At 36.8% G+C, this 24083-nt stretch overlaps 2 protein-coding genes across 3 annotated transcripts; one reads left to right on the plus strand and one right to left on the minus strand.

Annotated features, from left to right (window-relative positions):
* Positions 1–3211: 3211 nt before the first annotated feature.
* LOC107609543 (expansin-A4) lies at positions 3212–5474 on the plus strand. The gene is made up of 3 exons (XM_016311545.3): positions 3212–3454; positions 3764–4082; positions 4693–5474. Exons 1-3 carry the CDS (start codon positions 3304–3306, stop codon positions 5000–5002), a joined length of 780 nt encoding a protein of 259 aa, XP_016167031.1. The 5' UTR covers positions 3212–3303; the 3' UTR covers positions 5003–5474.
* Positions 5475–6328: 854 nt separating this feature from the next.
* LOC107609118 (protein INVOLVED IN DE NOVO 2) lies at positions 6329–13737 on the minus strand. Of its 2 annotated transcripts, XR_015892072.1 has the most exons (11): positions 13522–13736; positions 12567–12920; positions 12062–12418; positions 11554–11904; positions 10438–11376; positions 9848–10029; positions 9112–9201; positions 8736–9023; positions 7868–8077; positions 7254–7544; positions 6714–6746 (listed from the first exon to the last, which is right to left on the minus strand). XR_015892072.1 is itself a non-coding variant. In XM_016310955.3 (10 exons), exons 2-10 carry the CDS (start codon positions 12886–12888, stop codon positions 6525–6527), a joined length of 2961 nt encoding a protein of 986 aa, XP_016166441.1. In that variant the 5' UTR covers positions 12889–12920; positions 13522–13737; the 3' UTR covers positions 6329–6524. The 2 variants fall into 2 exon arrangements, 1 of the variants encoding a protein (XP_016166441.1); XM_016310955.3 differs by lacking the exon at positions 7254–7544 and having other exon boundaries at positions 6329–6746; positions 13522–13737.
* Between the last annotated feature and the right edge of the window lie 10346 nt (positions 13738–24083).

Consider the following 24083-nt stretch of genomic DNA (forward strand, 5'->3'; position numbering starts at 1 on the left):
CTTTTATCTATTTTATTGTGATAAATTAAGAAGAATTATATTTCTTTTTTTCTTTCTTTTATAAATCTTATATGCTCCACAATTTTTACTTACTTTTGCATCAACAAAAGTTTAGGTCAATTGAAAATTATTGTATTCATTCCATTCCGTTAGTTGATCTATATAAACATGTTTCTAAACAACGTAAGACATACATTAAGCTTATCAATTACTGGAAATGATAATAGATCATTAAGAGATCTTACTAATCGAAGGCTCCAAACTGAGCTAAATGATCTATGCCTATATATATATGATCAACGAAGACATTATTCAACTCTATTATGAGTATGTATTGATTATGTTTAATCATTTTATAATTTTAGAATAATATATTCCCTGTGATAGAGTTATGTATGTTCCATTACAAAAATGTATATATACTATTCAATTAGGCTAATCTATCTATTATATAAAAGAAATATGAAATATGAAAGTAGTTTGATGTCCAAATAATAAATGTCATTCATTATATATAATTTACAAAATAAAACATTTTGTTGTTTATAAAAACTAGTGAATTTGATCACAAATGATGGATTCAAGGGTATTTTTTGTCTAATAATAAAAAAGACTAAAATGTTATATGTATATATACAATATTTTTCACAATAACATTTTATGAATGACAGTAATTTTTTTAATATGTCTAGCGTCTAGCAGCACGATACTTGTATAGTTCTCTCATAATTTTATTTTCACTATTTAGACTACTCTCATTTTGCTCGCTTCGCTACTATTACGAGAATTACTTTTGTCTTTTTTTTTTTGGGTTTTAGAAGACTTTCAAGTTTCAACAGGCTAGTACTCTTAAATAATAAGTAAGTCAAAATATAATATGTATGGTATCATCTAATTTTAGATTCTACCTTGAAAAATCAATCAAAGATTCCAAAATGAGAAATGGTTGGAATGGGATTGGTTGATAGCACAACTTGCAAGTGAAGCAAAGGTTAATTTATATGAGCATTGTATTGTGGCCCTGATGATCCCTTAAACCCTTTTGTCTCCTACACTACTCATCCCCACTACTGCTTAGCTTCTCACACACCCCCCCCCCTCTCTTCCCCTTTCTTATTCTTCAACTGCGAAGTATGTATGATTAATTTGGGTGAAATTCATTCGCATGGAGAGTAGAAATTAAAGTGAATTCCTTACAATATGTGTGCATACAGTAGTGGTGAAGGGTAGTGTAGTACTTCAAAGGGGGAGATGATCTCCCTAAAATTTATGAGTATTTTTATTGATAAATTATTTGTTCAAAATAAAATGCTTAATAAATTAACTATAATATTTTAATATTCAACTTCATTATTGCTAATAAGTATTGCTTAAAAAATATAGTATACTAATTAATTTATTAGTAAATTAATATTTTATGAATTAACTTATCAATACACTAATATTGAAACGCTACGATATCAGTTTACAATTAAACTATTAATATTTTATAACTTAAAACAATATATTTTTTTTTTCCTTAAAATTGACTCAAATGTTGGCTCCTAAGTTTTTTCCTGGCTCCACTCGTGTGTGTATAATGTTAGCTTTTTGTTACATGATAAAATATTTTGGAGATTAAGATTGCTTTAAGAATATTATTTAAAATGGTATACGTGTAAATTTAAAATAATGATTTATTTATTTACTAAAAACTACGCATAAGAATATATAATTAATCAACGACCACCAATTTAGTGTAGCTTTTAGACAATGTGATACATCACATTTTTAACGTAAATGGAGTTGCATATTTTGCAAAAGAAAAATATTGGTAATGTTCAACTCGTAAATGAGAAATCAAATTAAAGAAAAAAAAAAAAGAGTTGTTAACTTGTTATGAAATATAAATATAAGTATATAAACATATTTTTTTCTTTTCAATGACGTAACTTTTCATATTATTTCTATAATTTTTATACTAAGAAGTGTAAATCTAGATAAACTAGAATGATAGAACTAAAAAATGTTGTAGTAAACTGAGATTTTATTATCTTGAGTCTTGCATTGAATACAAGATTCTTACATTATATTATTATTTAATAATCACTTATTTGTTTGTTTTATTATATCTTTTTTTTCTTTCGTTTACCTATTTTATTGTGATAAATTAAGAAGAATTAGATTTCGTGTATCAAAGAATGATCCTAATAATAAAACATTTCAATAAAAAATATATATGAAAGTTGAAGTTGAAATCTCATTATTGTTAATATAATCAACAAGAGAATTATCGGTGCTAACTGCTAAGAATTAAATAATTTAATTCCTAATGCAAACAAATAAAGCAAGTAAAAATTAATGAATAATAGCCACTCAGATGAAGATATATAATCATATCAAAATAATAGTTAAAAATTATTAAATAATTTAATATATTTTACTAATTTATTTAACATTTTTATATAAGTAATTACCTTAAAATTACCAAAATTTGAGGATTTGATTTTTTGAAAAATAATTTTTATATGGAGAAAAAGATCTCCTGGAAAGTAAAATTTGAACAATTGGAAGAGAGAAGTACAATGGTATCAAACGATTTTATGGGGATCAAACCAGACCAAATAATTTATGTGATATAAAATTTATTGAATCAATTTAAGTATATATAATCAAATAATTTGTGTGATATAAAATTTGTTGAGAATCAATTTAAGTATATATATATTGGAAAAATATTTTTTTAAAATAAAAATATTAGTAAAATAGTAAATTAAGATTTAATCAATTTTAAATTTGTAACATTTATTGGTTGCTTATGACATCTTTAATTTTTCCAGCTCGACGCGACTAATTCTACTTAAGGTTTGTCGTTGCCTAATTAATTATTGTATACAAAAGTTAAGATTCAAATATCTAATTTAAAAATAATTAAAATATTTTATTATTGAGATTCTCAAAAAAGCTTGATTCATATATTTATTGACTAATTTTATGGTATCTATTATTTAGTATTTAATTTTTTTCTAATTTACTTTTTATATTAAATTTTAAATATTTAAAAATGATTTATTTTTATATTTTTAAATTAAAAATTAATTTTTAATTATTTTTAACAAGTTAAACACCACTTTTCGGTTTTCAGTTTTCACTTTTGATGCCCTAAAGTCCTAAACCTCAACAATGACCCATTTCTCTCTCTTGCTCTCCCTCCATATATACCAACACTCTCCACGCTCTTCCCTCCTCACACAAACACAACCCTTTGGCCTTCTCTTTCTCTGTCTCCAAAACACTAAAACTCGCATACAGAGAGAAGAAACCATGGCCACCAAAATCATCAGCATTGCAACACTACTCTTACTAGCTCTCTTCACAACAACACAAGCCAGAATCCCCGGTGTCTACACTGGCTCCGCATGGGAGACTGCTCACGCCACATTCTACGGTGGCAGCGACGCCTCCGGAACAATGGGTATCCACCATCACTTCAAAGTTTCTTCCTTTCTAACCCTTCAACTCAAAAACCTTCACTTTTCTTATATTTTACTATGTTTCCTCTGTTTTCCTCTGTTTTCAACTAAACCCATCTATCACCAAACCTTCAAAGTCCAAACCCACACATATAATGTTCTCTCATTTTCCACCTTCAAAAAATTTTAGCTTCCAAAATGGAAAATCGATTTTTTTTAATTAATAATTAGCGGCAAATGTTAATAATGTTCCATAGAAGAGAAGAGAAAGGAAAGCTGAAAATTAACTTGCTATTATGATTACTACGCAGGAGGGGCATGTGGTTATGGAAACTTGTACAGCCAAGGGTACGGTGTGAACACGGCGGCGTTGAGCACTGCACTGTTCAACAATGGCTTCAGCTGCGGAGCGTGTTTCGAGATCAAATGCGCCAACGACCCCAACTGGTGCCATGCGGGTTCGCCATCGATATTCGTGACGGCAACTAACTTCTGCCCTCCCAACTACGCTCTCCCAAGTGACAATGGGGGTTGGTGCAACCCTCCAAGGCCACACTTCGATCTCGCCATGCCCGTGTTCCTCAAGATCGCTCAGTACCGCGCTGGTATTGTTCCCGTCTCTTACCGCAGGTAACTAACTCTTCTTTGACTTTTTGAGATTGTGTCTTTTCAACTTATCAAAGAAAAAAAAAAGAGAGAAAACGGTGTCGTTTGGGGAGACAAAGTGAGCTAAGATTCTGCTACGGTGGAGACAAGACAGTAATAGTGGGAATGGTATGCAATATTTGACGATGTAGTCTCAACTCCCAACTATGAATACAAATGAGAGGAGGGTACCATTTTCTACGTGGACCCCAGTAGCCGAAAACGGACAATCTGGACCGTTCATCTCAACGGGATTCGGGATTCTGAAACATTTGGCCGCGTAACTGCACGATTCCCCAAACATAGAATCTTCTTTTTTCATCTTTCCACTCCATGCATCATGATTCCCTCCCACACTGTTTAACTATACAGAAAAGGAAAATTAAAAAAGATATTAAAAATTTGAAGTACTCTCAATTTTGCAGTGAATATTATGAGACTAATTTACTTTTTTTCACAAAACTAAAATATTGTTAAAGCTATATTTGTCTAAAGGTTACAAAAACTAACTCATAATTGGTGGATTTTTTTTTCTCTTAAAAAATGATAAAACCCTGTAACAATGTTTTATTACGATTGTGCCCCTGTTGTGTAGGGTTCCATGCCGCAAGCAAGGTGGGATGAGATTCACGATCAACGGTTTCCGTTACTTCAACTTGGTTTTGATCACGAACGTGGCAGGTGCAGGGGATATCATGAGGGCGAGTGTGAAGGGTTCCAATACAGGGTGGATGACCATGAGCCGTAACTGGGGTCAAAACTGGCAATCAAACTCTGTTTTGGTTGGTCAGTCACTCTCCTTCAGGGTCACAGCCAGTGACCGTCGCACTTCCACTTCTTGGAACATTGCACCCTCTAATTGGCAATTTGGCCAAACCTTCACCGGCAAAAACTTTAGGGTCTAGAAATATACATACAACATGTTATTATCGTATATATTTTATTTGTGAAATATTTGTATCCATTTGCGTATTATTCATCATTAAACGAGGTATAGACTCAATTTAATTGGAGTTTATATTTTATCTAATGATAAATAATATTTGAATTGGTACAATATTTCACATCTTATATATATGTTCAATGAACATCATTAAAATAGAAAATTAAAAAGCGGTGGTATGTATTAGTGATACTTTTTGACATTTTCTTTGTCTTGTTTTGAGGTAGTGGGGAATCAATCAAATATATGTCTTCGGTATATGGGTTTAGGTTTTTCTTCAAGTTTTTTATATAGATATCTCCATTTTGAGTAAAAGATGGTGGAGAATATGACGATGTAATGAACTTTTTGAAAGGAGCTGAAGTGGCTTGCAAGTTTATATGCCCGCAGCTATGCTTACTATATATATTATCATATTATATATTTTAATATAACATGATCATCAAGTCTGGTTAAATATTTTCTTTGTTAATTATAATTATAGTTTCTCATTGATATTGCTGAGATGAGTTTGATGTGAGTTTATGCTTTGCTATCTCGAGCCTTGGATATGGTTCATTTTATTAGTACTAATGATAAGCTACTACTAATTGAAATTCGAAAAGTGTGGTTAGTTGATGCATGCATCTTTCATAATTAAGCATGCTTTATTTACCAGCGCCGAAAAGTTAAAGGAGAAAAAAAATATTCAAATCAACGTTGATTAATAAGAGTATTTGTCTCTTCTTTGATATATTGGTATTAAAAGTAGATTCTATGCCTTCCGTGATGGTTTTCCTAACTTCTCTGATGCTATCTTATGTATTAATTATGTTAGTAATGTCGAGGTTATCTTTAATTTATTTGTGAAATTGCAAAAAGGTCTGATTTAGGCATAATGCAAGTCGAATTATATTAAAAGAAAGTAGGTTTATATATATATATATATTAGGATTTTCTAAGAAGTGTGCCTTAGAACATCTTCGACAGAAGAATTTATTTTTGTTCTTATTTTTGCTTCATCTATTCTTAAAGTTAAAGAGCAAGATAGTCGCATCGCAATCCACAATTACATCATACAAAGTAACAAAACTACACCAGTCCTTCTTTACTCGTCACTTTAAGAAAAGAAGTGGCATAATTATAATATATTTTATTATGTGTCATTATCACATATCAATTAAAAAAATTTATTTAGTTTTAAATTTTATCACACGATTACAATTCTAAGAATAATATTGACACAAACAATGAAACATAATGTAACAACAGAATAAATTAATCAGATGATAAAAACTAAGTGAAGACATTTCTACAAGCATATTTGATAATTAAAGCACATTGCTATAGTGAAGGACAAAATGATTTGAAACATTAATATAAAATTTCCCATGCAATAAATCTAGAAGTATTTTGAGAGAAAAGATGTAAATTTAAGCACTTAGTCCTTGTCTAAATAATTTTCTTTCTAGCTATTCACATCCAAGCATTTACATAATTTCCCTCTAACGTTTATGAAGTTTCCATTGCTCCAATAGAAAATTTACCCCTTCTTGCAAAGTGGCTTTTCTTCCATCTTTGTAGTTCCATAATTCCGAGGTTATGTACCGTCCACTTGGATTGTATTCATTTATCTCTCTTAAAGCTTCCACCACAGCGTTGTACACTTCTTCCCCCATCTCGTTTTTTAGTCCTTTCAACTTTTCATCGTTATCATCTACCATTTCCTGAAATGAAACAAATGAGCAAAGCCAGATAAGAAAAACATAATATCATAAAAATAATGCAACAAAGTTTTAGACATGAATAGAAGTTGTAAATGACTAAATGCAGTATTCCTGTTTGGAATAACAACAAATAGACCAAAACAATGGTCCACAACATTCCTATGTTCAACTGATATCCATATTTAGTTATTTACTTTCCATTGAAAGCAAATATGTTTAATCAAAAGTGTAATGCCAATGAGCCGTGGCTCAGACGGCATATGTCCCCCCTCCTCGCTAAGAGGTCTCGGGTTCGAGCCTCATCTAATATAAATTGACCCAAAAAAAAAAGTGTAATTAATCTTAAGGCGTCTTCCTCAATAATATTGGACACAAAAATAAAGGGGCAAAAGACATTACACCTTATGTAAAATAAGCTGATCGGTGTCACATAAAGACTAAAGACAAACCACACAACTTAGTTTGTCATAAAATTATTCAACTTAAAACATATACATTCAATGTTACCTTCCATTTTTTTTCCTCCAGTGATCTAAAGTCTTTTTCTAGATTTCATTTTATGGCAGATAGGGCCTATGAAATCCCAATTCTCAGTAAACATAAACCCTGAAGTTTCAGGACCAATATGTTCTAGAGGTCACACAGTTATAAACCTAGAGGTTGGCTGGCTATGGGGAAGGAAGGGTTTTGAAGGGTGTAAAATTTACACTACAAGCTTTCCCGTCCCCTCCCTTCTCTTCCAAACGCAATTCACAAACAAGCCTTATGGTACATGGATCAAAGCTTCTTCTTCATCTCCTGTTTCAAGTAAAGCAGCTATCATGGATATTTATTATCTTCATCCATCAATAAAACAATGGGATAAATGGAATGCTAATAAACGAAGGGTATTGGGTTATATAGAGTAGAAATCTTTAAAAAAATTTCTTCAATAAATACACTATAGAAGCATTGGAAACTACAAAGTTTTAGTTTTTTTAATAAATTATTTCTACATTAAACACCTTAACGAATGCCCTTTAGAAAAACTGTAAAAGAAAGATACAAATTCTATTAAGACTGAAGAGCAATATCAAGAAAAAAAATATTTCAATAGATCTATAAGATTAGCAAAGGCACACCTGATGTTTCCCATCAATTGTGCTGATTTTAAAGGGATGCCAGTCTGGGTCCTTAAGATACTCTTCCCACAATGAACACAGTTCTAAAGCTCTCTCTTCTGCTTCCTCATCATTATATCTTTTCCTCATAAATTCAACAAACGGTCTAATATCAAGTTCCCCCATTCTCCTCACACCAATATTGCCACGAGTACACATGTCTTTAACTCCCTGAAACATTTAAAATATAAGAAAGCATGGAGAAAGGAAAGGAAGTTTCAATGTTCAGAGCATAAAAATCCATGAGCCACAAGTCAGGTAACAGACGAGAACTGAATATCCACACAATATGACTGTTGCACCATTACAAGTCAGCAGTGCTGGTCTCTTCTACAAGTACAGTTTTAGAGACCTATGAATTAGAAATAATCAATTGGGCGACATGTTAATTAGATATCAAATAAATAAGTTTTGACTTTAGTGGAGTTACTTGGTTACCTTGATGTCTAACTGAATAAATTAAATTTGGCAAATAAAAAAAAGAAAAAGAATGCACTATAAAAGAAACCTTAATTTAAAACAAAGTATATTTCATCTCCAACGAAATTTTTATTTCTTTCATTGTGGTTCATACAGGACAGTTTCATCAATCAGTTAATATCTTATCTGATTCATATAAGAATTTATTGAGCTGACAACAAGCAAAACCTGTGTCTATAAAATGACCGGGTCATATTCCAATGACAGCCAAGAAATCAGATATCAAAGTATTAAAAAAAACAGGACCTGATTGAGCAGATGCGCTTACAGTGTAGTTCAAAAAAATATGCACTTTGGAATACTTTTCAATATGCGGTTATCAGGGAAAAAGGGAAAACAAAAAACTTACACTAATCAACACTTTTCGAGCATCCTGCAGCTCATCGTTGCTCTTACGCTCTTTAACAATTAGTGCTTGGTTCAATGTCCCTATCTCTCGAAGTGACTGTTCCTTATCTCTTAATTCGTTATATAAAATATCCATCACATTCAAAACTTCAGAATCTCCATCATCTTCCATGTGCTTCATGACATTTAATTTTCCTTTTAGTTGGTGAATCTCCAACTCCAATTTCTGTTTCATATCCAATTGTTTTTCAAGCCGGATAATTTTAGCATGGAGTTCTTCTTTTTGTCGCTGGATAAACAAATAGTCAATAGCATTAACAATTACACCTTTTTGCAATATAAAGTATAAATAAAGCCTCAAAACAGGTTATGCAAACCTCCTGATCTGCAGCCAGTCTCAAAAGATTTTTATTAGCCTTCTCTTGTTCATGAACAGCAATCTGAAGAGAGCTGTTTTTCATTGCATTCTGAAAAGACAATAAAATGAGGATTATCAAATAAACCTATCTTACATGCATCTTAATCACGCCAATATTATTAAAGGGGATCGACCACTCGTCTAAATAAAAAAAATATGATGCCAAAGTGTTGGTTACAGATTCTTCGGAATAAATAAAAAAAATAAATCTCATTTGGAGGATACAGGTGAAGTGGTAAAACTAGAAAAGCCACTGTAAAATTCTAATGCATACACCTCTAGACTGATGGTTTACTTTCTCCCTCTTTTCCAAAAATTTCATCCCATAAATTGCCTGCTTAGTGTATGACAACTCAATGGTATTCATTATTGTTCAATTGTAATTGTTCAACCCACGACACATATTGAAGATTGTGTCTGGTGATATCTACTAGAATGGAGTAAAGATCACACATAGTATAAGCTGGTTTAAGATCAAATTTTGCATGATGTAAACAATGATTATTGAATGCAATATAAAATTAAAACATTTACTGAGACTAGGTAACCATGTAATGCAGTGTATTTATCAATTAAGAATAAAATACACAACCCTCCGTCTTAACAACTAAGCACCCTTGAAAAGTATTTTCTCCTTCAATCTTCATTTTGAAGCATCTTAGAAAAGGAGTAACAAAATAACAAAAGCACCGCACCTCCTCAATCTCTTCTTTCAACTTTTTTCTTTCACTTTCATTATGTGCTTCCCGCTTTTCCAATTCTATTCTTCGCAACTCAAGCTCGGTTTTCTGAGATTCTAATTGTAACTTAAGCCTTTCATGGCCACTAAAAATATTCTGAAAATATTGCCTTGCACTTGACTGTATTTTCTTCATCTCTGAATACAAGCAATAAAGACATAAAACGATATCATTACCATCGTCCAGGATCATTCTAAAATAATCAGTTGCAAATCTATTGTCGTGTTCTAACAGGACGTTCTGAACATTTTTTAATTTATTTTTAAATAGTAGATTCTATCGTGAAAACATGATGCTATTGCAACCAAAGTTTTTGGACTTTAATTCTGCAATAAGTTATTAAAATTGGAGTTAGTCCAGCGATCCAGAAATTGTCATGCTGGAAGTTGTACTAGGCAAACAAATTATTGGTTGCATCACAGCATTGGGTACTTAAAAAATGGACAATAAACCGTAAACATGAAATAGTAACAATTGCATACATAACCAATGAATCATAATCCAAACTGAAGAAAAAGCGACTTAGGCAAAATATTAACATATACCTTCGTCATGAGATTTAGTGAGCTTATCTATTTCCCCCATTACAACATCAATTTTAATTGTAGCTTCACTGTACTGTACTTCCATCTCCTTTAAAAGCTTGTTCTTTACCTGAATAGTGTTAGTTAAATTGAGCACGAGTTTATCCTGCTTTCTAGCTTCTTCTTCCATAAGTTGATTTATAGTTCTGACATCCCTCATCTTCCGCAGTTGTTCCCCAATAATATTGTTCAACTTATAATCACTGACTCGTGCAAGCCAAGCATAAATACCATACTTCAGCTCAGTATTAGCAAGCCAGTCCTTTTTACCATGGTGATCTAGTTCATATGCTCTTTCAAAACGCAATGCATCATCCAAGCCTAGCCAATTATTATTGAATTCGACAAGAGCAGTTCCAGAGTGAACTTGTGAACTCCAAAGTGCACAAACTCTACGTGGATTAAAACCCCTGCTTTTGTATTCATCCCTCAACATGGCACCGCTTTGCCCAACACAACGTCCATCTTCTGTCTGTATAGTGGGAATATTAACTACAATCCCAGTCCAAGGCCACACAAACTGCTCATCAGAATTAACAAGATGGGTTTTGTCATCTGCAGGTTTCGATGGACCATCAATATTAATAACATCCTTTTTCAAATATTTTAGTAAAGCCAGATGATCTGCTTTCTCTGTGGCACTTCTCTTCTGTGAACTGCTCTGACCCACCCCAGAAGCATGTTCAAGTAGTTCTCTGTACACATAATCTCGTTTTCTCTTTTTTGGGCAGTATGGACACGTGAAAGTCTCATCTGAGGTTTTCACATTGTGATTTCCCATTTTAAGTTGTTCATAAGAATTATCTACATGCCACCTGCTTATTTGAGGTGCACTTGTATTAGTATCCCTTCTTGAGCGTTGTTCCATTACGCTTTTTCTCGGGCTTAGTACTTTGGTTCCTGAAAGACCAAAACTAGTGTTAGCACAAATTATTAATATCTTGTGTTATAGATTACTTCCATTAAATATTGTAAGAGGACAACTTCTGTTTTTGCATACTCTGTCACTGGAGTAATAATCACAACTTGAACAAAAACATTTGTAACGTATAATTGCTTTGCTAACTAAAAGTTTACCTTCATTCACAGATTTTAAGCGACCATTCGCATTAACCAGATCCGTTTTCAAATATTTCACTAAAGCTAGATGATTAGCCTTCTCTGTGCCACTTCTCTTTTGTGAGGAACTCTTACTTACCCCATAAGCATGTTCAAGAATTTCCCTGAGCACATAATACCGACTTAACTTTCTAGGGCAATAAGGACAAATGAAACCCTCGTCTGAGACTTTCACTATGTGCTTTCCCTTTTTGAGTTCCTCATAAGCTTTAATGAAATACCGCCGACTTATTCGAGATGCAGTTGTACCAGGATTTTTGTTAGAGCATTGACCCATCACAGTGTTGTGCGAACTCGCTGTTGGGGAACCTGAAAGACAAAAAGTACTGTCACTACCGACATTATTCATGTTGCTCTACAGATAGTCCCTTCAAATATCACTCAGAAATGACCCATTTCTGCATACTGGGAAAAATTTATGTTGAACAGAAATTTTGTTTTTGTTGCTTCATTAAGAGGTGATCACCTTTATCTGCAGGTTCTGATGGGCAATTTGCATCCTTAATTATAACATCCTTTTTCAAATATTTCATTAAAGCTAGATGAGTAGCTTTTTCTTTCATGCTTCTCTTCTGTGAACTACTCTGACCCACCCCAGAAGCATGTGCAAGGATTTCCCTGTACGCATAATTCTGTTTTCTGTTTTTAGGGCAGAATGGGCAAGCAAACGTATCATCTGAGGTTTTCGCATTTTGACTTGCCGTTTTGAGTTTGTTATAAAATTTATTTACATAGAACCCACTTATTTGAGTAGCACTTATATTAGTATCCTTGTCAGAGGAGTGATGCTGTACTGTATCTCCCATGCTTAATACATTGGTACCTGGAAACAACAGATTAATGTTAGAACTGATTTTTTTCTGTTGCCATATATATATTTATTATGCCATTAAACATGTTCATGAATTGGACAATTTCTGCAGAAAAACTTAGTAAAGAATAAATAACTTCAGCATAACAAGATTGAACACCTTTATCTACAGGTTTTGACGGGCCATCGAAACTCGCAAGATCTTTTCCCAAATATTTTGCTAAAGCCATATGATTAGCCTTCTCTCTTGCACTTCTTTTTAGTGCACTACTATGACAAACCTCAGAAGCATGTTGAAGGAGTTCCCTATACAGATATCCCTGTTTTCTCTTAGGGCAATATGGACAAGTGAAGGTCTCATCTGAGATTCTCACAAGGTGAATTCCCTTCTTGAGCTCTTCATAAGATTCATCTACATACCATGAACTTATTTGAGGTGCACTTGCGCTAGTATCCGTGTTGGAGGTGGAGCAATGAGCCATTACAGTTTCTCCCAGCCAAGGTATTACAATAACTGAAACACAGATATTAACATTAGAACTGAGTACAGATGGTTGCAGTGTTGGTTTACCTATCGCTTCCATGAAAAAATAAATAAAAAATAAACAAACATTGTGGAGTAGCAAATTTCTTCCAAAAATTCTCCATTACTTTAAATTTTATTAATTGTATAAAACTATAAATTGTTAGAATTTTTCCTATGAGTAAATTTATGGTTGAACCATGATCAAACCAGGGAAACAGTTCCAACCAGAAACATGACCAGTTTGATGCCTGCCCCATTTGATTTTAAAACAGTGATCTTACCACCATTGTCCCCCTTTTTTGTCTAGAGTTCATTTGGTTCCAGCTAACCTAACTCAAGTTATATAAGCTTATAATAAGAAGAAAAATTTACATAAAACAGAAAGACAATGCAATGCAGTGCACGAAAGCATGCATGGCAATTCGGCAATTCAAAGTTGAATAATAAATCAATCAATTTCATAGGATGAATTCTGAGTCACCAATGCACAAAGAATTAGGAAATTAAAAAAAAACAATAAGCATATATATATTTTGCAATTGGGTAAAATGTAGGGTAGAGAGAGAAGAAAGGAAGAGAGGTTATTCACCTGAGAACTAAGAAATTGGAAGACGTTTGAGGCGTAGTTTTGGAATTGGGGTATTGGGAGAAAGAAAGTAGTGCGATTGGAACAAAGAACGTTGCGAGTGAAGGGAATGAAACTATGGGAGCGATTTAGAGTAAGGAGTAACTCGGTACTGCCACTGCCATTTCCGTTTCAGTGTTTCACGTTTCCTTGTCAGCCGCAGAAATCACCCAAATAACAAAATCACTAATAATCGGACGGTTTAATTAATCTGTTGGTCTATATAATTTGCGAAATTTTTAATTAAATTTTTATATTTTTTTTAATTGAGTTTTTACACCAACTTTTTTTAATTAAATCCTTACATTTTTTTATTTGAGTTTTTGCATTAATTTTTTTTAGTTGAATCTCTGTACAATTAAACCAATTACTACTAAGAGGAACCTGATTGGAAAAAAAAATAGTACAGAGACCCAATTAAAAGAAAAAAAAAATATAGGGATCTAATTAAAAATTTCGTGAAACTATAAGGACTAATAGAATAATTAAACCTAATTTAACATTTTTAATAAGAAAAACTAACATTTGTACCCATGAATTTTACGAATGTTGACAAAAGTACTAATATAAAAAGAAAATTGACTGTACCCATAAAAGACTAGGTCCATCTGTCAAAAATACTCAAACATTATTAACTCGTTTGCTCCGTTAACTTAAAGGCCAACTCACGTTAAGTGCTTACCTGGCTATGAAACAGTAAATTGATGTATCCAAACATGTTGTTATCATTATAATATGAGAAAGTATGGAGAACTGTTCCGAGGGTTACCTGAAACTGTAGGTCGATCTCGAATGAGATCTTCTGTGCTGGTCGGAGCTGACGTGTCCGACTGGTGGATGGTGGCCGGAGCGGCCGTGTCCGACTTGTTGGACTGGCTATGCTGCTGATCCTTTGTCACCGGAGGGTGGTGGTACCTGCAAGGGACTCTGATACTTAAGTTAGCAAGGGTATTAAGCAGGTTTTTAGTAGAATCAGAATATGAGTTATACTTGGGTGCTCCATTGTATTTATAGTAGTGTGGAGTGACCTTCTTAGATAAGATAAGTTAGTTATCTTATCTTATCTTATCTTTGAGTGATGTCATCTTATCTTCAAGGGAACCGCCCTTATCTCTATAGGCTTGAACTGCCTTAGGATTTGGGTCGTGTTCCTCTGTTGGGCCCTTATTGGGCTTTTCCTGGCGATTTTGGCCGAACTCTTTGAAAAGAGGTCGGACGGTTTGACCTGAAGAGGTCGGTCGTCTTGTCGCTAAACATCCCGGGTCGGACAGCTCGACCCAGGGTATGAACAGTGCCCCTGCTCGAGCTCAGTCTTTCTTTTGAGGTCGAGTCTTTAGTTTTTAGGACTTCGATCTTTCTCTGGTGAAGCCGAACTCGAGCATTTGTCGACTTCTTCTTTGTAGAGTCTCCCTTTGAATGCGGAACGTTTTCTTTCTTTTTAATTTTTTGAAACAGGCGTTCCTTTTCTTTGAAACGCGCGTCTCTCTGCCTTGGGAACGTGCGAGGGTTTTAATAGCCCATTAATTCTTCCCTTTGCGGTTTTCCCCCTTTCTTCACTTTGAATTTTACCTTTCTCCCAGATTTTGGCTTCCGTTTCTTCTTCTCTCTTGCTCACTGTGTCTCCATTTTTCGCCTTTATTTTCTGGTTTGCCTGGGATTCTTTGTCTTTTACGCTTTCGCGCTTCTTCTTGTGGCACCGTTAGCGACTGTTTTGTTCTTTCGGAGGGTGGTCTTCAGCCTCGCTATTGCTTCGTCTTCTCAGTGCTCATTGTCTCTTCCCCTTTTCCGGTACGTTTCTGTTCTTTCTGTTCTTCTTCCTGCTTGCATTGTTTTTATGGAAAAGTTTTGATCTTGCTCAACTTTATGTTAGAAAGCTTGAACCTTTTTTGCGTCGTCATGCTTGATTGTTGCTGTGACGCATGCTTTTGGAGTTACTTTCGTCTTATGTACATCTTTTGGCTTTTTTCCTGATAGTTGATGCTTTTTCGAAAGCTTGTTATTGCCTTAGTTTGCGTCCTGAAACTGTTTGATTCTTTGAAAAAGGATTGTGCCTTTTGGTGATTTTGATCTGTTTGATGCTGATAGCTTCCTTGGTAGTTTTGTTGAATGATAGCTTCTTTTGATGGCTTTTTGAATTTTGTGGCTTTCTTCTCGGAGTGTCGCTTTTGTTAAAGTAAAAGGGGTTATTTTCTTGTTAGGAGGTGTAGAGATGTAGACTTGTAGATTTTCCTGAGTCCTTGTTCCATGATTGCCTCCAAAGGATGCCCCTGGATCTTTGGTGTGGGTCCTGGGGTATCCTTTTTTCTTGTTTGTGTTGCTTTTAGTCATATCTGTCCGAGCTAATTATGGCCGAGTTGTTGATTTAGTAATTCCTCTCTTTTTTTTTGTTGTAGGATTAGTTGACCATGTCTTCCTCTCGCAAAAATATTGTTGAGATCTCCTCCAAAGTCCCCGAGGGAATGTCCGATTGGCTGGACTCCCTTGTTCTGATGTGTGTTTCGCTTGTCGATTCCGAGTATCTTGTGGAACTTAGGAAACGTCATCGTATCTGTAATCGTAGAGACCAGGAAAAAGATTATGAGTTGATCGCGCCGGACTCCGAGGAGAGGGTTTGCTTTCCTTCTCTGACCCAAGGGGAGCATCCCTTCTTTTATGCATATGACTATTTTTTTCAGTCAGCTGAAAATTATCTTTCCTTTTACATCTTTTGAGACCGACTTGTTATGGTCATGCAATGTGTCCCCATCACAATTTCATCCGAATTCGTGGGGTTTTGTCAAAATTTTCCAGTTGTTATGTCAGGAGCTAGATATTAAGCCTTCACAAACTCTCTTCCTTTATCTTTTTGTTTTGACTAAACCCGGAATTTCTACCAAAAAGAAAGCCTCCTGGGTTTCCTTTCGATCCGCTCAGAGAAAGAAAGTATTTTCGATGTATGATGAGTCTTTTAGAGACTTCAAAAATTATTTCTTTAAAGTTCGAGCTGTTGAAGGAGCTCGCCCTTTTTTCCTAGATGAAAATGATGAGCCTACTTTTCCTTTAGAGTGGCAAAAGAATGTCGTGGTATCGAGGTATTCGTGGGATATGTTGAGTGAGGTCGAACATGCCTTTGTGAACTTGTTGGAGGAGAATTGGGGGCAGCCTCCTTACCTTGATACTAAAAAGTTTTTAGGGGATCCCTTGCTTCTCCGAGATGAGTTGGGTAGTGCCCGACTTCCCTCTTGTTATTTTTGTTTTTGTTGGTTTCTTTATCATTTTGGAACTTGGTTGTTGCTGTCTTTTTTCAGAGATGGTTAAAAATAATGACTCTTTGAGGGCCTTTAAAAAGGCGAGGAAAGCTACCGCGGTCCAGAACATCTCGGCCGGGGAGGGGTCCTCTCAGGTTCAGTCGAAGCCATCCATACCGAGCTCTCCTGGACCGAGGAGGATGATCCCTACTCCTCGGGTTCGTTTGGTTGATCCTCCACAGGCTTCTGTTGCTACCTCTGGCGCTCCTCCTCCGAAAAAGCAAAAGGCAGCTGAGCCCTTTAACTTTGATGCCCCTGACTTCGATGCTGTCGAGTTTGTCGACCAGCAAATCGGTCCTTCTGGTACCATCCCTACTGACGATGTTTCTCTTCTTCACCATCTGGATTTTATTACTCGAAGCAGCATCAAGATGGCACACATGAGGGCGGCTTTATATCGGACTGCCCAAGATCTTCCCATTCACGCTACAAAGGCCTTTATGGAGGAGGCCAAGTTGGAATTCGATCGGATGAAGGGTTTGAAGGAGGAGCTTGAAGTGAAGGTGACCAAGTTGGAGAAAGAGTTGGAGGGTGAAAAGACTAGTTCTATTGCCTTGGCGGCTTCTGCGAAGTTGGCTGAAGACAGGGCGTTGAAGCACAAGGAGAGCTATGTCACGACCTATAGGAAAATGATGCGTCTTAGAGATGATTTGGAGTCTGCCCGAGCTGATTATGCCGAGCTCCAGGGTCACCTTGTAGGCAGCATAAATGCTGCTTATGAGAACCTGAAGGAGCAGGTTCGGGTTCTTGCACCCGAGCTCGACCTTACTCTCTTCAGTTTGGACAACGTTGTGAAGGACGGAAAAATTGTCCCTGATGACCCTGATGATGATGATGTCGAATCTCGTTCTGTGCCCGCCGCCAAAGCTTCTGTTGTGCCGACTTCTTCACCCCCTGCAGCTATTTGTCCCGAGTCGGATCCTGATTGTCAAATCTTGAACCGGGATGATGGGACGGTGGATGCGGTGCCTCTTCAGACTCGTCCTCCTTCAACCCGTGCTGATGCAGCTGGGAAATCTTCAGATCCTCAATGATTATTTTGGATATTTGTGTATATAGCCCAGCTTGTGGGCTTTGAACTTTCATATTTTGTAATTGGTGGTTCTGACTTCTTGATACTCTTTTAGTTTCTTTTTTAGCAACTTTATTTTGAAAAACAAAGTAGTTTCTCAAGCTCTTGGGGCTGACTTTTGGTAGCCTCTTGGGTTTGTTATTATTATAACTTGTGTTTTTCATAACATGTTTGTCTGCATCTGTCTGGTACTTTTTTAGGTTTTTGGGAGTGTTGGAGCCTTGTTGTCTGACCTCTTTTGATTGCCTTTATATTTTCATACTTGTGGCTTGATTATTTTGAGGTTGTGGATGTTTGGGTCCAACTTGTATGTCAACTTCCTCACTTATGTCTGAAGTTATTTCTAGTAATCCGTTTTGTTTGGACCTTTGTTAGGTCTCTGTTAGGAATTACTTGTTAAGGTTTTTGGGCCGACTTCTTTACGTCGGTCCCTTCTAAGTTATTTCTAGTAGTCCTCTTTTTGGACCTTTGTCAGGTCTCTTTTAGGGATTACTTTTTATAACTTGTTTGTGGGAGGCCGACTTCCTCATGTCGGTCTCTTCTAAGTTATTTCTAGTAATCCTCTTTTTGGACCTTTGTCAGGTCTCTTTTAGGGATTACTTTTTATAACTTGTTTGTGGGAGGCTGACTTCATCATGTCGGTCTCTTCTAAGTTATTTCTAGTAATCCTCTTTTTGGACCTTTGTCAGGTCTCTTTTAGGGATTACTTTTTATAACTTGCTTGTGGGAGGCCGACTTCATCATGTCAGTCTCTTCTAAGTTATTTCTAGTAATCCTCTTTTTGGACATTTGTCAGCTCTCTTTTAGGGATTACTTTTTATAACTTGTTTGTGGGAGGCCGACTTCATCATGTCGGTCTCTTCTAAGTTATTTCTAGTAATCCTCTTTTTAGACCTTTGTCAGGTCTCTTTTAGGGATTACTTTTTATAACTTGTTTGTGGGAGGCCGACTTCATCATGTCGGTCTCTTCTAAGTTATTTCTCGTAATCCTCTTTTTTAAGGCTGGCCAGGCCTCTTTCCAGGGATTGACTTTTTATAACTTTAGTTATTGTGGTCGACTATTCCGACTTCTTTATGTCGGCCTGTCTTTTAAGTTATTTTTAGCAACCCATTTTGTTAAGACCTCGTCAGGTCCTTTCTATGGATCACTTTCGATAACTTCTTGCATTATTCTGTTTTTGTCGCTTTTTCATCTTTGCCGATTTTGTCGAAGTTAGGTTTGATCCTTGTTTGGTCGACCTTTTGATGAATTTGGTTTTCATCTTCTTTGGTCTTTATTGTGGTCGGACGATGAATTTGATCTTCACTTTCTACCGATCTTATAGCTTTATAATCAGGCGATGAATTTTTTAGCGTTTCAGACTAATGCATCTTTAGAATTTGTAGAAAATCTAAAAAACTTTATTCAGAAGAAAATGCAGATATATACATGTGGGAGTTTTATCCCTCTAAGTCGGGCAATTTGTAGATCTTGGCTTGGCACCTCATTAAAAAACCTTTTCAGGAAAAAGAGTGCACCTTATCCTAAGATCTTTATTACTTTCAACTATAGTACCTTCTTAGGTTGCAGGCGTGCCATAACCTAGGAAGCTCTCGCCCTTCGAGTTCGGACAGTCTGTAGTAGCCCTTTCCAAGTACTTCTATGACTCGGTTGGGTACTTTCCAGTTTGCTGCCAGCTTTCCTTCTCCAGGTCGAGTTGTTCCGATATCATTTCGGATTAGGATGAGGTCGTTCTCAGCAAAACCTTGCGGCACTACCTTTTGATTGTATCTTGAAGTTATTGGACGTTTTAATATCTCTTCCCTGATCCGAGCTCTTTCTCGAATTTCCGGAAGTAGGTAGAGTTCTTTCCTTTGAAGTTGGGAGTTGACTTCTTCATTATAGTGGATCACTCTGGGCGACCCTTCTTCGACCTCCACTGGGATCATTGCCTCCGTTCTATAGGCTAGTCGAAAAGGTGATTCATTTGTGGTGGAATGTGGCGTTGTTCGATATGCCTATAGGACTTGTGGGAGCTCTTCGGCCCAGGCTCCCTTTGCATCCTGTAATCTTCGTTTTAACCCGGCCAATATGACTTTGTTAGCAGCTTCCGCTTGTCCGTTGGCCTGGGGGTGTTCTACGGATATAAATTGGTGTTTTATGTTCAGATCGGCCACCAATTTTCTGAAGCCTGTATCTGTAAATTGAGTGTCATTGTCCGTGGTGATGGAGTGTGGAACCCCAAACCTTGTGACAATGTTTCTATATAGGAATTTTCGACTTCTTTGAGCAGTGGCGTTAGCTAGGGGTTCTGCCTCGATCTATTTTGTGAAATAGTCTACCCCTACTATGAGGAATTTGACTTGTCCCGATCCCTAAGGGAAAGGTCCGAGAAGGTCGAGTCCCCATTTTGTGAATAGCCAAGGTGAGGTTACGCTGATGAGTTTCTCTGGCGGGGCGATGTGAAAATTGGCGTGTTTCTGACATGGTGGACATGTCTTTACGAACTCTGTGGCTTGATTTTATAGAGTTGGCCAATAAAATCCTGCCCGGAGTACTTTTTTGGTAAGTGCCTGTGCTCCGAGATGATTGCCACAGATACCACTGTGTACTTCTTCTAAAACTTCCTTTGTGTTGGAAGTCGGCACACATTTTAACAATGGTATTGAAATTCCTCTTTTGTATAGAGTATTGTTTATGAAAGTGTAGTATTGTGCCTCCTGTTTTAACCTCTTTGCCTCCTTTTCATTTGTAGGGAGTGTTTCTATTTTGAGGTAGTTAATTATGGGAGTCATCCATCCTTGATCTAGATCTATTATGGCTAGGACTTTTTCTTCTTTCGAGATTGACGGGTTCTACAATATTTCCTGGATGAGGCTTCTATTGTTGCCCCTTGGTTTGGTGTTGGCTAGTTTTGAGAGTGCATCAGCTCGGGCATTCTGTTCTCGGGGTATGTGGCGGACCTCATATTCCCCGAGTTGTCCGAGCTGTTCCCTGGTTTTGTCCAAGTACTTTTTCATGGTGGGATCTTTGGTTTGGTAGCTCCCTGCTATTTGTGAAGTGACTACTTGTGAGTCGCTGAAGATGATAAGCTTTTGAGCTCCAACCTCCCTAGCCAGCTTCAAACCAGCTAGTAGCGCCTCATATTCAGCTTGGTTGTTTGAGGCAGGGAACCCGAATTTGAGGAAAAGTTCGATTTGGGTTCCCTGGTTGGTTTCAATTATCACACCCGCGCTGTTTCGAGGGTTACCTGAAACTGTAGGTCGATCTCGGACGAGATCTTCTGTGCTGGTCGGAGCTGACGTGTCCGGCTAGTGGATGGTGGCTGGAGCGACTGTGTCCGACTTGTTGGACTGGCTATGCTGCTGATCCTTTGTCACCGGAGAGTGGTGGTACCTGCAAGGAACTCCGATGCTTAAGTTAGCAAGGGTATTAAGTAGGTTTTTAGTAGAATCAGAGTATGGGTTATACCTGGGTGCTCCAGTGTATTTATAATGGTGTGGAGTGACCTTCTTAGATAAGATAAGTTAGTTATCTTATCTTATCTTTGAGTGAGGTCATCTTATCTTCAAGGGAACCGCCCTTATTTCTATAGGCTTGGGCTGCCTTTAGATTTGGGTCGTGTTCCTTTATCCGGGCCCTTTATTGGGCTTTTCTGGCGATTTGGCCGAGCTCTATGAGAAGAGGTCGGTTACCTTGTTGCTAAACATCCCGGGTCAGACAGTTTGACTCAGGGTATGAACAGTGCCCCTGCTTGAGCTTGATCTTTCTTCTGAGGTCGATTCCTAGTTTTTAAGACTTCGATCCTTCTATGGTGAAGCCGAACTCGAGCATTTTGTCGACTTCGCTGAAGCTTTTGAATGTGAAGCGTTTCTCCTTCGTTTCCTTCTAAAAGCGCGCGCTTTGCATTTAGCATTCTTGTCTTGGAAATGTGCGAGGGTTTAATTCCCTCTTTAATTTGATTTTAATGCCCCATTTCTCTTGCCTCTTTCATTTTGAACTTTACACATGAAAAACGGTTTTCTTCTTCTCTGTAACTTCCCCCCTTTTTTCTCTCTATCTTTCTACTTTACCTGAGACTTGCATTTTCGTGTTTTCCTCTGCGACGCTTGTTTGGTGCTTGTTGGTGCTTTGCTTGAGAGGCGATTCCAGATTTTGTCGCTTCGGCTTTCAACTTTTTCAAAGCTTTCCCCCTTTCTCTTCAGGTTGGCTCTCGTTACTTTTACTTCTTTCGTAAAGTCAAAATTTTTGCTTGAGTGCATTGTTGAAAAGCTTGAACCTTTTCGTGTTTTTGCGCCTGCCTGTCATTGTGATGTATCTTTCTGGCTTTCTTTCGACCTTAGGTATACTTTGGTATTTCTTCTGATGATTAGGGCTTATCTTAGGGCTTTGTATGTTTGTTGCGTTACTGTTTGATTTTGTTGCTTCTGTGGGATAATGATTTGTTCATTTCTGGAAAAGGTTGCATCTTTGATGATTCTCCTTGGTATATTTTGTTGCATGGTAGTTCTTGTAGACTGAGACTGTAGTTACAAGGTGGCTTTAACAATCCTTTTTCCTTTTCGAAGTGTTGAATGGGAGAAAGCTTTTCTCTGTTGTGATAGCTTTGTAGAGAATGATGGTCTTCTTGGTGATCTTGCTCTGATTTGCATTTTTTTGGCCTAGAGTCTTTTGCTAGGTTGTTTTAGTTTCTGTAGGTTTTCCTTAGTCTTTTGCTCTGTGTCACTGCCTCCAAAGGATGCCCCTGGACCTTGGTGTGTGTCTTGGGGCTTTCCTTTTACTGTTTGTATTGCCTGGATCATGTTTGTCCGAGTTGTTTTTTGGTTAGTAATCCATTTTCCTTTCTTGCTTGTAGGATTAGTTGGCCATGTCTACCGGCAAAAACATTGTAGAGACATCTTCTAAGGTTCCTGAGGGGATGTCCAACTGGTTGGACTCCCTTATGTTAATGTGTGTTTCTATGGTGAATGCTGAGTTTTGTGTGGAGCTTTGGAAACATCACCGTCTCTGTAAGAGTAGAGATCAGAAAAAGAATTATGAATTGGTAGCACCTGATTCCGAGGAGAGGGTTTGCTTTCCTGCTCTGACCCGGGGGGAGCGCCCCTTCTTTTATGCTTATGACTATTTTTTTCAGCCAGTTGAATATTACTTTTCCTTTCACTTCCTTTGAGACCGATTTGCTGTGGTCGTGTAACGTAGCTCCATCCCAGCTTCATCAAAACTCCTGGGGTTTTATCAAGATCTTTCAACTACTCTGCCAAGAGTTGGACGTTACTCTTTCTCAGACTCTATTCCTTTATCTTTTTGTTTTAATTAAGCCCGGGATTTCTTCTAAAAAGAAAGCCTCTTGGATTTCCTTTAGAGCTGCCCAGGGACATAAAGTTTTTGCCATGTATGATGAGTCCTTTAGGGACTTTAAGAATTATTTCTTTAAGGTCCGAGCGGTTGAGGGAGCTCGACCATTTTTTCTAGAAGCGAACGATGAACTGGCCTTCCCCTTGTGTTGGCAATAAAATGTAGTGGTATCTCGATACACGTGGGAGATGCTTGATGAAATCGAGTAGGTCTTTGTAAATGTTTTGGAGGATATTTGGGGGGAACCTCCTCATCTTGACACTAAGAAATTTTTGGGGGATCCATCCCTTGTCCGAACTGCATTGGGTATTTAATTAATATGCTTTGCTTTGTCTTGATTTTGCTTCCTTCTTTTTCCAATGTGTAATATGCTTTTATGGCTGATTTTATTTTTCAGAGATGGCCAAGAACAATGACTCCATGAAAGCCTTCAAAAAGGCGAGAAAGGCTACGGCGGCTCAGAACATCTCGGCCAAGGTGACTGGGGAGGGGTCCTCTCAGGTTCTGTCGAAGCCATTCGTACCGAGTTCTCCTAGACCGAGGAGAATGATCCCTACTCCCCGGGTTCGTTTGGTTGATCCTCCACAGGCTGCTGCTACCTCTTCTCCTACCGGCGCTCCTCCTCTGAAAAAGCAAAAAACAGCTGAGCCTTTTAACCTTGATGCCCCTGATTTCGATGCTGTCGAGTTTGTGGACCAGCAAATTGGTCCTTATGGTACCATCCCTACTGACGATATTTCTCTTCTTCGCCATTTGGACTTTATTACTTGGAGCAGCGTCAAGATGGCACACATGGGGGCGACTTTATATCGGACCGCCCAGGATCTTCCCA

The sequence above is a fragment of the Arachis ipaensis genome, chromosome B7 (assembly GCF_059453495.1).
Source record: "Arachis ipaensis isolate K30076 ecotype BB chromosome B7, ASM5945349v1, whole genome shotgun sequence".
NCBI lineage: Eukaryota > Viridiplantae > Streptophyta > Magnoliopsida > Fabales > Fabaceae > Arachis > Arachis ipaensis.